This window comes from Podarcis liolepis (genome assembly GCF_965112155.1).
Source record: "Podarcis liolepis genome assembly, chromosome: 10".
In the NCBI taxonomy this organism is placed as follows: Eukaryota; Metazoa; Chordata; class Lepidosauria; order Squamata; family Lacertidae; genus Podarcis; species Podarcis liolepis.
Genome location: NC_139562.1, coordinates 45,292,039 through 45,309,021, shown reverse-complemented (window position 1 = coordinate 45,309,021; position 16,983 = coordinate 45,292,039). Strand labels below are relative to the sequence as shown.

Genomic DNA, 16,983 nt, shown 5'->3' with positions numbered 1-16,983 from the left:
ACAAAGGAAAAACGTGTTTCAGTTGACTATTTTGATGGTCATCCTAATACAAAGTTCAATGTGATAGCCTCAAACTGTTTCACGGGAAAAATGCATCACAGCCTAGCCTTAAGGCTACTATGTTTTCTTCTCAAGTGGTTGCCATCTTCACAATACATATCAGGTGCTGAAAAGCAAACCTCATATGAAGATCTTCAGCTGCTGGCTGCCTCACATCACTGTAAGTCAGAGGTTTTCAACCTTTTTGAGTCCATGGCTCCCCTGACCAACTACATTCTTTCTGCGGCACCCCTGTGGGGCTCAGGAGCCCAGTTTTGTCACCCCTTGACTCTCGCCCTTTTTTGAAAACCCTCCCTTGTGGAGTGTTCCCTCAGCCTCCGCCCCCTCTCCTTGGGGGTCCTCTGGGCAGCCACTATCACTGCCCAATTGGTTTTTGCCCAATCCCAGCTCCCTTGCCACCCAACAACCCTTTTAGAAGTGCCTTTACAGGGCTTGTTGGGAAATGAAGTCCAAATGTGGAAAAGAAAGAAAGGCAGCAATGCCTATCAACTTTTGGGCGGCAGCCCCCTCAAATATTTTATTGGGGGAGACTGAAGGGACATGGACCCCTAGGAGTTGACGCCTACATCTGGAAGGCACAAAGTTGCAGAGGGATTGGTTCAGCAGTATATCACACTAGGCTTCCCGTCTCAGTAGTTGTTACTACTGCATTTAGCTACATACATAGCTAGCTGCTCCTCCCAAATCTGGTCTGAAGCTTCTTTGGGGTGAGGTGAAACAGGAGAAACCACATCTCTGGTTGCTTAACACTCATTCACATGCTCCTCTACTGCTTCCAAGTGGCCCTGGCCCATTTCTCTTCTCCAGCAGTAGCTCCATGCCGATCTCAGGTTCTGTGCCTCAGATAAGGGGTGGCCATGGTCTCATCTTTGGAAAATCATGAAGAGTGGTCCTCCTGCTCCAAGCAGCTTGGCTTGGTTGGTCATCGAATGGAATGGGTCCTCATAATTAGAGGCCAGAAACATGACAAAGGTAAGGTCTGAGCTATTCCCAAATGTTTGTTGATGGTGTTCAGTCACGTTGGAGGAGTGCTAAATCTTAAAGCTCTAAAGACGATAGTTCTTCTCATGAGAACTGGAATGGTCCTATAATATACCTATCCAAGCTTTAGAACTTGAACCATCAATCCACTTTTTCTATTCAATCAGAAACAAAGTGTTACAGGTGAATATGAGCGGGAAAGTTAAATTAGCAGATAGCTATAAAATTAAAAACAAGGCTGGGTAACTTCTAATACAATCTTCTTTACTCCTACCAGGGAGTATACCCCATTAAACTCAATGTGGCTTACTTCTCAGTAGATAATTTATAGAATTGTACATTGCACCCCTATGTGTATTTATTTATCTTGGAGTATGCTTCTGTTGCCAAGATGGGGCTTATTTCAGAATATAGGTGCGTGGGTTTGGGCTGCAGCAGTGAAAGCGGAATGGAGACAATATTCTCTTTAAACTCATGTTACTCGATATTTTCAATTAGACAGAGATGCTCCCTCTCAATGATATTGGGTTTCTTCTCCAACGTTGTGATGAGTGATGAGGTTTCAGACCCATATATCATGGCTACCAAAACAAAAGCATTTCAAAGCCCTGCTAATTATTGAAGAGGTTTTACAGAACCTTCTTGAGATACCAAGAACTGTGTTTGCAAACTAAACATGGACATTGACAGCATGCCAGCATAGTTCCCCAAGAGGACTTGAGCAAGACATTTTTATTTTTTAAAAAAAGAAAGATATTGCACCAGACTTTTGGTTTATCAAGGTTTACTGTGAATGAGCAGCTAAGCTAGTACACACTGCACAATCACTCCCATTCTGCTAATGTCTGACCCAAGAAAGATAAACAAACCAGGAAGCCATGTCTTCCCATTATGTGAAAATCGGAGATTGTGGTTTGTTGCTTCCTAATAAGCCACCATAAACAAGCCTATAAGCAGTGCTTTTTTCTGGGCGGAACGCAGGGGTACGCATGCATTTTGTGAATCTTTGTACTTTTGTCCATTTACTGTATTTATTTTCCCCAATTTGAACTATAAAATGGTGATTTTCTTGAGTCAAAATGAGAGTACCCCTAAACATTTTTTTTAAAAGAAAAAAAGGACTGCCAGTAAGAAACTATGGCTGACTGAGAGCTTATAATTGTAGCTTGTTAGGGAGTACAAACCTGTGTTCCTGGTGAGGACATAACTGGAAGCTAACAGTTAGGAACAAAGGAAGCTGCTTTATACTGAGTCAGATCATCCATCCATCTAACTTAGTATTGTCAACACTGACTGGCAGCCACTCTCCTAGGCTTCAGACAAGGAACATTCCCAGGACTACCTGGAGATGTCAGAGATTGAATCTGAGGCTTTCTACATGCAAAAGGAATACTCTGTCGTTGATCTATGGCCCCTAACAGACCCATCTTCCATGGATGGAAGTGGGTGGGGCTGCCTACCTGTCAATCACCTGCCTCACCCTGGAAGGTAATTGATGTTCTACAATATCAGATACTGAGCTGGTGGGGGTGGGATGGGGAATGGACTCATGGGCAGTTGATACCTTAAATGCAGGAAAAGGAAGAGGTGAGATTGTGGGGAGAGATGGACAAATATATCAATGGAAACAAACATAGGGCCTAACAGAGGATATTCTCTAATTAGACATAAATACTACAGCGTGGAAGAACTATCTAAAATTCTATTCATATTCCTAGTGGGACTGTAAAGAAACCTGAGTGAATTCACATAATTCTATCAAACATAGCAGCTCTCCTTAAGTGTTAAATTACTCTTACTGGTCTAAGGCTGCTGAATCATGGAGGAGGGCTGCTGAATAATAAAATGTATTTTGTTAATCCCACACACTGGTATTTGAGCACTGGGGGGAAAATAAATGACTCGTATGGAAGGAAATGGGAGAAAAATAGGATGCAATGTGAGAGGAAGGCAGGTTTACATAAGCCAAGATATCTATTTTTAATTAGCAACAATTAAGAGAGCAAAAGAACAGATGTTTAAAAGAAGATGGAAAATGAGACCAGAAGATGAAAGACCACCTTTATTCATCAGCAGCAACTTTTCCCTTTCATTCCTACTTGACCTTGGCATCCCGCCATTGTGTCTGCTTTTGCTATGCTTTATCTACATACAGTGGTACCTCGGGTTACATACGCTTCAGGTTACAGACTCCGCTAACCCAGAAATATTACCTTGGGTTAAGAACTTGCTTCAGGATGAGAACAGAAATGTTTCGGCAGCGCAGCAGCAGGAGGCCCCATTAGCTAAAGTGGTGCTTCATGTTAAGAACAGTTTCAGGTTAAGAATGGACCTCCGGAACGAATTAAGTACTTAACCTGAGGTACCACTGTAGTAGAACATGGAAATTATCAAGTTATTACTTTATACAAATTCTTCCTTAGGGTTAATAATTTATTGGTAACTGCAAACACTCATTTTCCCCCTTTCCATGCCCCATAGGTTCAGATATGCAGCTGTGCTTGGCAGGTGGAAATACTAAAGACTCCCATCTCCCCATGTCAATGTCGCTAAGCATAGGAGGGAAAAATTTAGACCAGAATGTCAGGATGAGTCATAGCCCTAACATAACTCTGGGAATATACTTGAATGGGGGGGGGGGGAGAGAGAGAGAGAGAGAGAGAGAGAGAGAGAGAGAGAGAGAGAGAGAGAGAGAATTTTTCAGCATGTAGCTTGAAATTTGTTTTTGCTTCTGTTTTAAAAAAGACAAACAAAAATGTAATTCACTGATTAATTCACATGTTTTGATATAAATACTGCCAGCGATCAGCTCTGGATCCATACAATTCTTCTTCTTCTTCTTCTTTCATTTGCAGCAAAGTACCTTTCACCACAGAGCTACACATATTCAAATCTCAAACAGCAATATTGTTTAAATGTGCTCTTGTGTCCTTTTCTTCTTTCCCTGGGGGAGGAACACTTCCTTGTTAGATACAGGGTGGGTGTAATAAAGATTACAGATGTTTATATTGCAGGGAATATCCTGAACTTGAGTAAACATCCCTGTGCATGCAGAAGACACCCACACTTTTAGATTAAGGAAGGTTGCAGAGTACAGATAATGAGAGTTTGTTTGGGGGCAATCGAAAGAATAAAACTCATATTATTATAGCCCGCTGCAACAGAATAGGAGTCAAGGGCAGGTCAGCATAAAGGAGCAAACAGAGGCAGCTACTAATGGCTGCCAACAGGGCCAGGAGCTGCGAAATGTAATTACACATTAATGAAGAGATGACGTTAAGTCTGCTGGGTCCTCCCATCTTGGCCATCTCATTCTTTAATGGCTTATGGAAAATTCAGTTGTATTTTCCGTATGTCCCCCTCTGTGTGTACCCAGAGAACTATGTATTCCTAGAAAGTTCATAGCAGGGGCAGGTACAGTCCAGTGCTATCCATTCAGCCAATGAACTGGTAGCTTATAGAATACTTTGCAATAGCACCAACCTGGGAATGCCTGGCAAACTTTTATTGAATTATATGAATGTTTTCCTCAGAAAGGAGTCAAACTTTCCAGTTCATTAAGTCTTGAATTAAAGCAACAAAAAGGTTTTTAAAAAAACTACAAAAAACTACACAGAACACATATGTTACGTTATTATATATAGCATAGGTATATATTGAGAATAACAAAAGAGGCTTATGTGAGGTTGAAACCTTCCCCCCTTCGACTTTAATTTGGCACACCACCACATAAAAATGGCTAGGTAAAGGTAAAGGGACCCCTGACCATTAGGTCCAGTTGTGATTGACTCTGGGGTTGCGGTGCTCATCTCGCTTTATTGGCTGAGGGAGCTGGCATACAGCTTCCGGGTCATGTGGCCAGCATGACTAAGCCACTTCTGGTGAACCAGAGCAGCGCATGAAAATGGCGTTTACCTTCCCGCCGGAGCGGTACCTATTTATCTACTTGCACTTTGACGTGCTTTCGAACTGCTAGGGGGGCAGGAGCTGGGACCGAACAACGGGAGCTCACCCCGTTGTGGGGATTTGAACCGCTGACCTTCTGATCGGCAAGCCTTAGGCTCTGTGGTTTAACCCACAGCGCTACATGAACCTTAAAAATGAGTATTGGTTTTAGTCCTACTACAAGACTTCAGGTACAGAAAACTTGTCGCATGCAGAATACTAGATGTTAAAAGGGTGACTGGCAGGGGAGAGGGAAACATTTTAAATCAGGAAACTGAAACCAATCTTAAAATGCGAATATACAGAACTAACTTACAACAATGCTTTAGCAAGGGGGACTGAAATATGGCTCTTTTCTCCAAGAGTTGGGATACTTTTGCCAGTGGCTCAGAATGCTGACCATCCATAAGCTAGATGTCGTCATCATCATCATCATCATCATCACCCTGCCCATCTGACTGAGTTTTCCCAGCCACTCTTCTGAGCACTGCACATATGAGCTAAGAAGCACAGAGGAGGGGTAGCAACTGCCCTGAAAGACCAGAGGCATCTTTTTTATCAAGCAATCCCCATTTCACTTCCAGTTTAGTATCCTGGAAGTTGTCTGGAAGCACATGCAGTGAAACTCACGTTTCTAATGGAATGCCTCTTAGGGGTGTCCTCGTGGACTCCTATGACATCTGTTATTGTATCTTAATGTGTTATAAAAGTAGCAGCTTTGCTAAAAGTGTGAGATAGACAGAGCCTTGGAAATGTGAGAAAATACATTATCTCTCTCAGGCGCTGTATCGCTGAAAGAGCAAAGGGAACGGCAGCAGATACTTGTACTCGTCTTCCACTCGATGTATTAATCCCATCGGAAAAATGAATGTTTTCAGCTCCCAGGACCTAGGACAATACAGTGGTACCTCGGGTTAAGAACTTAATTCGTTCTGCAGGTCCGTTCTTATCCTGAAACTGTTCTTAACCTGAAGCACCACTTTAGCTAATGGGGCTTCCCGCTTCTGCCGCACAATTTCTGTTCTCATCCTGAAGTAAAGTTCTTAACCTGAGGTACTATTTCTGGGTTAGCGGAGTCTGTAACCTGAGGTGTCTGTAACCCAAGGTACCACTGTAAATAAAGATAGGTAATTGCCACACCACCCAGCAGCATCAGCGAAACCAGGTCAATATTCATTTTGGTGGTTTTGGGATGGGTGGGGAAGGAGCAATAAAATGAAGAGCAAATGCAGGCCAATCGCAATTTGATTTTGATCACCATTCCTATGGATTTCAACAGCACCAGGAGTGATCCCAAGGCAATATTATGCACCTAGAGCTGAATTCCAACCTCTCGTGGGATTCTCCTTAATATTGAAAAATGGGGAAGGGGACAGGATAGCTTGTTCTTCAGCATAATTTTTAAAATATGGAAGCTTGAAAGCAAAGCAAAACATTATCCAGGAACAAGCCAGCTTTCCCCAGTACAGTTATGATTCCATGCAGATACCTGGGGTGGCCTAATCCTTATGAGCTTGAGATACCTAAATACTGTTCTAAACTGTTTTCAATATTGTATTTTTAAATTGCTGTGACCTCCCCTGGGATGTTATAACAAATTAATTAATAACGAAATATAATAGACAACCTGACCCTTCCTGCAATCTAAATCTGCATCTGAAGTAATGCTTATATGTAAGGTAAAAGGTAAAGATAAAGGACCCCATGATGGTTAAGTTCAGTCAAAAGCAATTATGGGGTTGCGACGCTCATCTCGCCTTCAGGCCGAGGGAGCCAGCATTTGTCCACAGACAGCTTTCCGGGTCATGTGGCCACCATGACTAACCACTTATGGAGCAACGAAACACCGTGATGGAAACCAGAGCACACAGAAACACTGTTTACCTTCCCACCTATTTATCTACTTGCACTGGTGTGATTTTGAACTGTTAGGTTGGCAAGAGCTGGGACAGAGCAACCCCGTCGTGGGGATTCGAACCGCAGACCTTCCGATCGGTAAGCCCAAGAGGCTCAGTGATTTAGACCATAGCACCACCCGCTCCCTGTAGTATATGTACAGTAGTGAACTAGGTCTGGATGGTGATCACATCGGTTCTGCAGTTGTGGAACTCTTTCCCACTTAACATTCACATGCTCCCTTTTATTTATGGCATTCCTGGAAGCCTTATAACTTATAAGGCCTTATAACATAACTTTTTTTTACAGTTGTCTTTTTTTGAATGAGTTCAGGTGATCCAATTCAGTTTCTCTCATGCATCTACTTGTCTGTTTCCACCCAGGGCTTCATATTCTCCCTGATATTCTCTTGCTTTTGTGTCTCCCTCTACATTGCTTTGTGAGGGCTTGGCCCCAAAACACAACTAATCATGAATGAATGAATGAATTTTTATTTTGATTAACCGAACTGAATAAATGAGGTGGAACTTACTGTCTAATAAGGCTGCTTGGATATCATATGTGAAACTGATCTTAGTCCATGTCTGCACTGTAGGTGAAACCGCAACTGGAATTTCCAGGTTATTACTTTTAGGTTCTTACTTGGAAATAATATAAATGTGCTTATCAAAAAAAGAGTGTGGTTACTTATTTACTTTCTTCAAAGCAGCACTGATTGCCAGGAAGTAGCATTCCCCCCCCCCCCCATATTCAAAGCTGTAATACTTTATTGCTGGGAAAATGTAATCTCTCTGCCTACTCAAAAGTGCATCTATTGCAATTGTGATTACTGTTCTATGCAGCAGGTTATGATTGCACAGTGTCCGGGGTGATCCATTGGAGAGTAAACATCATATCAATAGAGTTCAACCACTCCACCTGTCTCTCCCCCCCCCCAATTGCAAATCTGTTTCAAACTTAGGTCATGTTAATTTAATTGACTGGTTTGTATAGCAACATTCTGGTTTGATTCGCTAATCAACTCACATTATGCTTCACTTCCCACCTGCCATTGTTTGGAAAATACTTTGTTGGTAGATCCGCTGAAGAAGGCTGCTGGTCACTGCCACTTAGCATGTGCCATGGAGATAATTTCCTATTGCCTTTGCATCTCTCAAAACAAAATCAGTATGGATAATTACAGTACTGTTAAGTGGATTGAACAACTTTCCCAGTGCTTCTTTCAGTTCTGAAGCACCATACCACCATGAGGTACCAAGGGCACAGTTAAGAACAATTGTTTTGAAATGGCCACACTTCCAGTGTTATGGATCATATTTCATGCAATTTGAACAGGACTCAAAATGCACTGAAGTCAAGCCAAACCAACAGAATTCGCTACCATGATATAGGGAGGGAGGCAGTCATAGAATAGGCAAAAGCAAAGGGCCGTCCATATGCATGCCGATCACTTAACTTTTTTTCTTCCTAGTCCAGTGAGACAGCTAGTGCAAGGCAAAATTTAAACCTTTCAATTTTTGCTTCTCTTTATAAGTAAGAAATGCGACATTTCACATTTTTTTCAGCCACACCCTTCCTATGACCCTAACTTCACATTTTAATGGCCTTCCAGATAATCAGTTATTTGAGCAACAATTCACAGACATTGCTCCATTTTAATGCATAAGTGGTTCTGCTTTAGTAATGTCACATTTTCTCAGCACTGAAATCACTATTTGCAAGGATGCTAAAATTCTTCCTTGGCCCCTAGGAGTTGGCTCCTAGGTACAAAAATGTGTATTAGGAGAAATTTGGTGAATTTTCATGAGGATTTAAAGAGAGTTGCAGATTGCTGGAGAAATGTGAACTGTTTAAGGTAAAGGTAAAGGACCCCTGACCATTAGGTCCAGTCGTGACCGACTCTGGGGTTGTGGCGCTCATCTTGTTTTATTGGCCGAGGGAGCCGGCGTACAGCTTCCGGGTCATGTGGCTAGCATGACTAAGCCACTTCTGGTGAACCAGAGCAGCGCACGGAAACGCCATTTACCTTCCCGCCAGAGCGGTACCTATTTATCTACTTGCACTTTGACGTGCTTTCGAACTGCTAGGTTGGCAGGAGCAGGGACCGAGCAACGGGAGCTCACCCTGTTGCGGGGATTCAAACCGCTGACCTTCTGATCAGCAAGTCCTAGACTCTGTGGTTTAACCCACAGCGCCACCCGCGTGAACTGTTTAGGATTGGAAAAAATGAGAAACTGAGAGAACAAAAACTGACAGTCGTTCCTTCCATCCCTAGTGAAAAAGTCCCATTAAAGACATTTCTCTCCTGCAGCAGTGCACCACCACCCTTTCTTCCATTGCCATGCCTTCTTCTCACCCAAGGTTTGAAGTGCACATCTTCGATGAGTTTTTTTTAAAGCTGCAAACAGGCTACCTGCCTCCCAAGGTGGATAGGGTTGTGCACTGCCCTTTGGGAGCAGGCAACTTGTTGTGCTAACGGAAAACTCAGTTTTATCTTCTTGATAAGATTTAAGGCTTCTAAAATAAAGGGAATTACTCAAGAAATTGACATGTGATGGCAGCAATTCTCATATGGCAAACCTAGTGTGTGAAGTCACCCCAAGAATGTTATAAGCAGGAAGGCTATCAATATGCAATGCGCTTTACAAGCTCTGAAATACCATAGTTTTGACATCATCTTTGACAAAGTCTTTCTGCCCTGTAGCTAGGGATGCATTTGTCAATTCTGGCTTCTCACAGTTTCTCATTTTTCTAGTTAAGTTCAGTTTTCCATACCTGTGATTATTATTTTTTAAGTGCTCTTGAAACTTCACCAGCATTTTAGTACAAATTTCTCCTAATATTTTTGCAATGCATATTTTCCTTATTATTTATATTTTCCCCACTAGGATCCATTTTTGTATGCCATTTACACCAATATATGCATTTTTAAAGGGACTTTTTTTTGTTACCTTAGTACTTGCATTTTGTACACAATATTCTGAGAACTGCATTGCGAAATTTGGAGATGTGAATTTTGAAGGATGGCTTCATGTATTCACATGTATTTTTGAGGCAGTGGGAACGCAAATACGGTAGATTTGCCTTTAATTGAGAACTAATTCAAATTCCCCCCTCCCTAACTGTAGGGAAAATATTTTGTAACCATTTCAGTACATAAATAGAGTCATTTCCTGGCCCCTTTTGGCTGAACTGTGCCTTAACCCACACATACTTATCAGCCTTTCCACATATAATAATCCCGTCCCTCAGCTGACCATGGCCTCCCTCCATCTGCCATCAAGTGTTTTTAACCATGTTCCTCCCCTCTTCATTTGAAGTGTTGCCCACAATGCAGCTTCATTGCTTGGACATTTATTTATTGGTTTGCACAATGGGAAAATAATGGGGAAATCCCTGTTTCCTACTGAAAACAAGCCCTGCATGATGCTAACAGTTTTCTTGCACTGACAGAGCTCAAAGCCCAATAGAAAGCTTTTGTGATTCCCTCTAGTTTACGTTCTTGCACTCTGAACTTTTTCTCATTTCTGCCTAGCAGAGAGGGGAAACTCTGTTTACCCTTTTTGGGTATCCACCTGTTTACAAACATCTGCAGGCAGAGAAGGTCTTTTTTCCCCTGACCACACCTACAGGAGGGCGATTTTGCTTACTACTTCTTTTTTTTAGATTATCTTTATTGCATTTTTAGTTACATACTATACATACACATACATTATGTTTCACATTTGTTCTTGCTCTCGCGAGCTGACTTCCCTCCTTACAGTGGTACCTCGGGTTAAGTACTTAATTCGTTCTGGAGGTCTGTACTTAACCTGAAACCGTTCTTAACCTGAAGCACCACTTTAGCTAATGGGGCCTCCTGCTGCCGCCGCGCCACGGGAGCCTGATTTCTGTTCTCATCCTGAAGCAAATTTCTTAACCTGAAGCACTATTTCTGGGTTAGCGGAGTCTGTAACTTGAAGCGTATGTAACCCGAGGTACCACTGTATTTACTTGGCTTTCTAAGGAAGAGGAGGACCAGGAGCCACATATAGAGCTGGAAGAGGGTTCTGGGGTCGCTGTCCTGTCTGCCAGCTGTTTAATGGAAGGAAAACGTGGACGAATATGCAACCCATCCCAGGGATCCGATTTCGGGAGGGAAGTTCCAACACTTCCCCCTCTGACCGAGCAGAATCAAGGGCACGCTACAAAAAACGTTGTCCCAACCCCATCTCTCTTCCTCCGCCTCCTGCATGTTTGCCTTGACCTTCTTCCGAAAGCAGCCCGTCGAAAGCAGCTTCGTTCAAGGCTGCTCCCTCAGGGATCCCTTGTCGAGCAGCCGTTTCTTCCCGCTGCCCTCCAGCGCTTCACACCTCTTTTCCCTCCCTGCCCCAAGACTCGTTCCCTCCCTCTCCTCGGCTTGGCTTTCCCAGGCGCCCACCATCCACCCCTTCGAAGCCCCCTCGAGGGCCGAGCGTCGCCCGCGCTCGCTGCGGAGATGGGCCTGAGGGGGAATAGCGGGCGTTTCCTGCGCGGACCCAGCGAGGCGTGTAGGGCAGCAGGTGACAAGGGGCTTAGAAACATGAAGGAGGAGAAGAGGCTGGGCTTTTTGCACGGACTCCAGTCACGGAGTGGCCTCTGTGTGTGTTGTGACCAGCATGAAGTGGGGGCTGCCCAGCTCCCCTCATTTCCCCCTTTCGCCGTGCCCTCCGCCCCTCGCTTCTTCCCCACTCGCTCGTATCTCCCCACCACACTTCCTAGGGAGGGAGAGAGGAAGGGGACGGTCCCTCCAGCTCCGCCGCCGAGCCGAGGACAGCTGCAGCACCGCCGGGAGAGGCGAGGCGAGAGGGCAGGGAGGACATCGGGCTGCTGCTGCTGCTAACCCCCCTCCCTCCCTCCCTCCCCGGCGGGGTGGAGACTGCTGCTCCTCCCGCCTCAGTTTTCTTTCGCCCGCCCCACGACGACGACGCGCGGCCTGTTGGGTTTTTCTTTGAAAGTGAAAGCGCCCCGGGCGCGCAGAGGCGGCGGGAAAGGCTTGCGCGGCTGCGTTAGACGGGAGGGAGGAGAAGAAGGGGGAGCGGGGGGCGGAGATTGCAGCCCCCCCCCTCGCACTCAGGGCGGGCTTGGTTTGTTCCTGTCGCTGAGAGGAGCGAGGAGGCGGAGGAGGAGGGGGGGATTCTCGCCGCCGCCGTTCCCTGACGCGAAGGGACTCGGGGATCCTGGAAACTGGCGGGGTGATGTGTTTGGGCCGGGGGGCGGCGGCGGCGCTTTTGCTGCTGCCGCCGCCTCTGTTGCCGCTGGAGAAAGGAGGCGACGACGACGAAGAGGAAGAGGAGGAAGACAAGGGGGCTCGGGCCAGGGGGGGCCGTTGCCCGGCGGGCCCGGGCTTGGGGGGGAGACGGATGCCGCGGAGCAGCGCGCGGCTGCGGGGTGTCGTGGTTGCCGCCGCCGCCGCCACAGCCGCCGGCGAGGAGAAGGGTCGGAGAGGCCGAGGCGGAGCGGAGGAGGCAAAGATCAGGAGGAGCCGCCGCCGCGGCAGCAGCAACAGCAGCAGCAGCCCTGAAATGTCTTCCCCTCTCCTCCAGCGGCCATGTTAACCACCAGGAAACCTTCTGCCAGTGCTGCCGGGGCTGCGGGAGCCGGCGGAGCCGCGGCTGCTTCGTGCCCAGCCGGTAAGGAGGACGAGGCGTGGGCACAGGAGCGAACCGCTTTCACTTACCGATGCCCCTTTGCCCCCCCCCCCCCAGCCCAGGCCGAGCGCTGCAGACCGAGCCCTAGCGGGTGCGCGCTTCATCCTTTCTCTTCAGCTGCTCCGCCAAAAGTGGTCGTGTGCGGGGAAGACACGTCTCTGCACGTTGCTGCTGCTCTGTCTCTCCCCTCCGCCCCATCAAAGTCTTCCTGCGCTCGGCCTGGGAAGCGCCTCGCAAGTCAGCGAGCTTTTCTCTCCCGAACCGGGAAGTTTGGGTCAGTTCGCAAGTGGGGAAGGACAACTCGAGCACGACGGGGTGTGTGTGTGTGTGTGTTTATATTTTTCCCAGAGAAAGGGCTGCCTTGAAAGCGGGAGGGGAGAGTTCCTGTCCTCCCGATTCCGCACTGATAATCGGGGTGGGGAGACCGAGGTGATGTTGCTGTTTCTGGGGAGAGGGTTGGTCTAGTTGCCTCGAGGCAGAGGCGAGAGGTTGGGAAACGGATTGGAGGCGCTAATTCCTGCCCTCCTCTTCACAGCCAGACAGACGGTGCGGGGAGGGAGGGGGGATCGCGCCGAGCAAATCCAGTTTGGCTCCCCACTTATGCTCCTAATGGTTGTGGGTTAATCGCGGATGAAAGGTTTAACTGGGTTAACGAGCGATGGCCACCGCTCTCATTAGCCCTCTGCGCTCCCGGACTCCTCTCGGCGCGTGTGCTCTGGCGGTGGCGGTGCCACGTTTGTGGATTAGCCCCTCATGATCCCGCAAACAGTATTGCGATGGCAGCAGGCGGGGGGAGCAGAGGAGGAGGGGCGCTGGTGGGGAGGGGGCTCCTTCGGCTCCCTTGCCCATCTCCTGAGCCACTTTCCCCTGCCTTTGAACCGAAGCCTGCTCGACCTCGCTCGGCTCTCCGCGGCGCTCAGCAGCTCTCTTCTCCCTTCCTCCGCAGGCAGCCGGGGAGGAGGCGACAGCGCCCGCCAGTTCCAGCCTTCCCCGGGGATCGGGGCCGGAGGGGCCTCCCGGGCGGGCGCGGGGACCGGGCCGCCATCCCCCATCGCTTTGCCGCCGCTCAAGCCCAGCAGCGCCGCCCACACGGTGAGACACGGGGTGGGGAGTTGGGTGGGGTGGGGGGCTGGATTTATTATTTGCAATGGGAAGTGAAGCCTGTCAGCCCTTAACCCCTCCAGCTTAGCCCTCTCCATTCTCAAAATACTGTGCCAGCCTCTCCTAAGCCTCCCCCCTCCACCAGACACCCCCCCCTCATTGCTCCTCCTCTCCCGAGTATTAATAGCAATAAATGTGCTAGGTACAGTCAGGCTGCCAGCCAGCCTGTCTGAGTGGGATCTGTGAATGAGCCGAGGAAGGACACCGGCTGAGCATGGAGGAGCCCTATTAATTATCCACAGCATGTCTCAACACGTCTTGGTCCTGTTACCGGTCTGGTTTCAACAGGTAATTCTGTGGAGATGGGAAAGAGGAGGGAGAAGGCAACTTTCCCAGCTGCTTAGGGATCTTGCCCTCATTGAATCTTCCCTGTGGCACCGTGGGCCACTTAGGTAATGTTAGGCTCTGGGTTTAATGGTCTCACGCCCCTCCCTCCCACCGCCACTCTCCAGGTGGCAATGTGTGTTTTTTCACTTGCTCCAAATTTGTGGCAAGCCAGTCTTTGCTTCATGTAAGTGGGTGGGTGGGGGTGCTGTTTGTTCCTCTGCTGGGTGGAGGAGTCTGGAGAGCACCACTGTGTGATGAGGTGGAGGTGGAAGAGCGGTCAGGTCAGGTCACCTGTGGCGTGAGTCATGTCAGTGTGCTTCTATCACATCTGCTGTGGCCACTTTTCCCAGTGCAAGCAACAAGTGTCTTCCCTGGTGGGGGGGGGGAGGGTTAGTTTGCTGGAGCTGTCCCTGAAACTGCCCTATGAGACATGGGTCTCTATAAGTGAGAGACTTTTGTCTACTTAACCTGCAAACCTGGGGCATGAACTGCATCCGAGTCTGTGCTCCACAGATTTCAAACAACAGGAGAGTAAAAGAAACTACTCTGCCAGTCACCATTGTGTGGAGGGCAGTCCTTGTGTTTTTACTGAGAGGAGTCACTGTGGGTTTGGGTGCTGCAATGCTTTCTAGGACTTCCTTTCTCTTCATAAGGCAGACCCCCCTTCACGCTTCAGCCTATTCCATGGTTGAATGAGTGTCTGGAGAAAAGAGGCAGAAACAGCTTTGGAAAGTAGGCTAACCACTTCATCACTGAAGAGTGGCCTTCTTTCTCAGACTGAAAAATTAAGTTTCCCCTCCTAATTGTCAGAACTTTTTGGATAGATTGCCCATTCCTAGTGGAACAGCGGGGCCACTAAGTGGGTGAGAGAATGGCATTGTGATTGTAAACACAGTTAAATTAGGCAAATGGGTGTTATCTGGTGGAATTACTTACAGGGCTATGGTTTCTCACCTTATCTTCCAGTTGTAGCTAATCTGTTGGGATGCAATCTCCCAAGCTTGATGATTATGAAGGGTGGAGAAAGATTGTCCGTCAGGCCAGAAATAACCTGTATAACGGTGGTGTAGCAGCAGCACTGAACCTGAAAAAGAAAAGTAACGCTCATTTCCATGAAAGCTCTGGTCCTCTATATTCCTTTGATGTAGCAATTGCATTTCGGGAATTTTAAAAACTTTTTAAAGGTATGACTGATGCGATTTCTTAGATGTAAGATAAATTGTGGATGGGTGGTGCTTAATTTCTGCAAACAAAAACATTGCAGGGCTTACATTGGGCTGCAAGTCTTTGACCTGGAAATCCCTTTCCTCCCAGATATGTGTAGTGGCTGTGGCCAGAGGAGAAAAGGAAGCATATGTTCAGAGACAGTATTCTTGTAATAGACGTACCTCATTTTTAGAGTGATTCCTAATACCGAAAATCAATTCCAGAGCCAAACCTGGTCCAATTAAGACCTGATGCAAGGGAGGACATATCCACATTTGGACATCAGCATTGCACTTCCAGTGTTCCAGGGTCATTAAGATGATCATTCAGTGGCCTTAAATATACATGTATTACATCAAGAAGGATGCATACATGTTATATGGTAGTGGATGCATGCAAGTAGTGTGACTTGCGTGTAGTATGGTGATTGCAGATAGTGGGGAATATTGTATATTTCACATGGTAAGTGTTGCCATGCAAAAATACATGTTGATTATGCTCAAATCCTGAGCAAGGGCTACCTTTTATTTAGAAGTGCCTGTAGACCAAAACATTTCAGGTCCATTTAACTTTCCTGAAGGTGAAAAGGAGTGAAATGGCTGGATGCAGTGTTAGGTCAGGGGAAAGCATGTGGAAATTTGCATTTTCCTTTGCTTTTTCTCCCATGGATTTGCAATGACTAAAAGGTTCAACCATAAGGGGCTCTTCGAGTGGTTGAAGATCTTTCCGGTGGGTCTGGATTCTCCTTGATGACAACAATCTGATCCCACCTACATATGTTTTCTCCAGACTTGCAAAGTTGGAAAGGTTGATGCCACACAGGGAGAGGTACAACTTCCCCCTTGAATAAAGCTAACCCATGAATTCAATAATCCCCTTCTTAAAAGAAAATACAATCCTCAAAAGAGAATCTGCTGTCACTCTTCTTACTCAATAGGTTATTAATGGTCTGCATTCAAATTCTCCTACAGTTTTGTCCCTTTAGCAGACTTGATCCTAGTTTGATTTTACTCATAGAATAATATGAGAGTCTGAAGCCAGAGATGGGAGATTTCTCAAATGCCTAAGTGATCTCATATGGGGAAGTGCTGTTTGCCTTAAAAGAAGCTTTGGCTTGTGCTCTGTATTTATGGCAACCTGTGTTGCTAAGCAGATGGACGACTGTGTTATGAGTGGAGCTTTCTCAGACGATATGGCTTTGTTCCCTCCCCCAACGCTTCTATTGCACTGAAAGTCTCTGATCAGAGTTTTTTATCCTGTATGAGGGGCCGTCACTCACTTTCCTTTAAGATTATTTGCTCCTAGTGTTCTCTTTCAGTCCAGCTGTTTTCTTTCCTAACCTGATCCTGTGTTTAGCACCCTGTGTTTGGCCTTGGGTAGCTGGCGTTCAGAATCCTGTTCAACCATAAAACTTAGTAGGTGGTCTTTAACAAGTCTCTCTTGGCCTCAGCCCCATCTGTAAAATGGAAATGAAAACTCACTGGGATATTGTGATTAAAGCACTTCACTTGTTTTAAAGAAACTTTGTAAGTGAATGATAACAATGGCACAACATCTATTCTCCAATCTCCACATCCTCGTCTCTTTGCTACCTTGTCTTCATAATCCCATCTGTTTCCCGTATCCATGCTATGCTGAAGCGAATATGATTTCCCTTGCCTGTTTGCTTAGAGCAACATGCCCTCCCACTCTCACAACATTTACCTGTGAACATTACCTGTTTTCACTTTCCTTAAGT

The 16,983-nt window shown here is 46.5% G+C and overlaps 1 protein-coding gene across 2 annotated transcripts; it reads left to right on the top strand.

The window, feature by feature from the left end:
- Positions 1-11,434: 11,434 nt before the first annotated feature.
- On the top strand, positions 11,435-16,975 carry DYRK2 (dual specificity tyrosine phosphorylation regulated kinase 2). Of its 2 annotated transcripts, none has more exons than XM_083464249.1 (3): positions 11,435-12,533; positions 13,498-13,643; positions 15,470-16,975. In XM_083464249.1, exons 1-3 carry the CDS (start codon positions 12,452-12,454, stop codon positions 15,488-15,490), a joined length of 249 nt encoding a protein of 82 aa, XP_083320375.1. In that variant the 5' UTR covers positions 11,435-12,451; the 3' UTR covers positions 15,491-16,975. The 2 variants fall into 2 exon arrangements, with proteins under 2 accessions (XP_083320375.1, XP_083320376.1); XM_083464250.1 differs by having other exon boundaries at positions 11,436-12,533; positions 15,006-16,975.
- Positions 16,976-16,983: the final 8 nt, after the last annotated feature.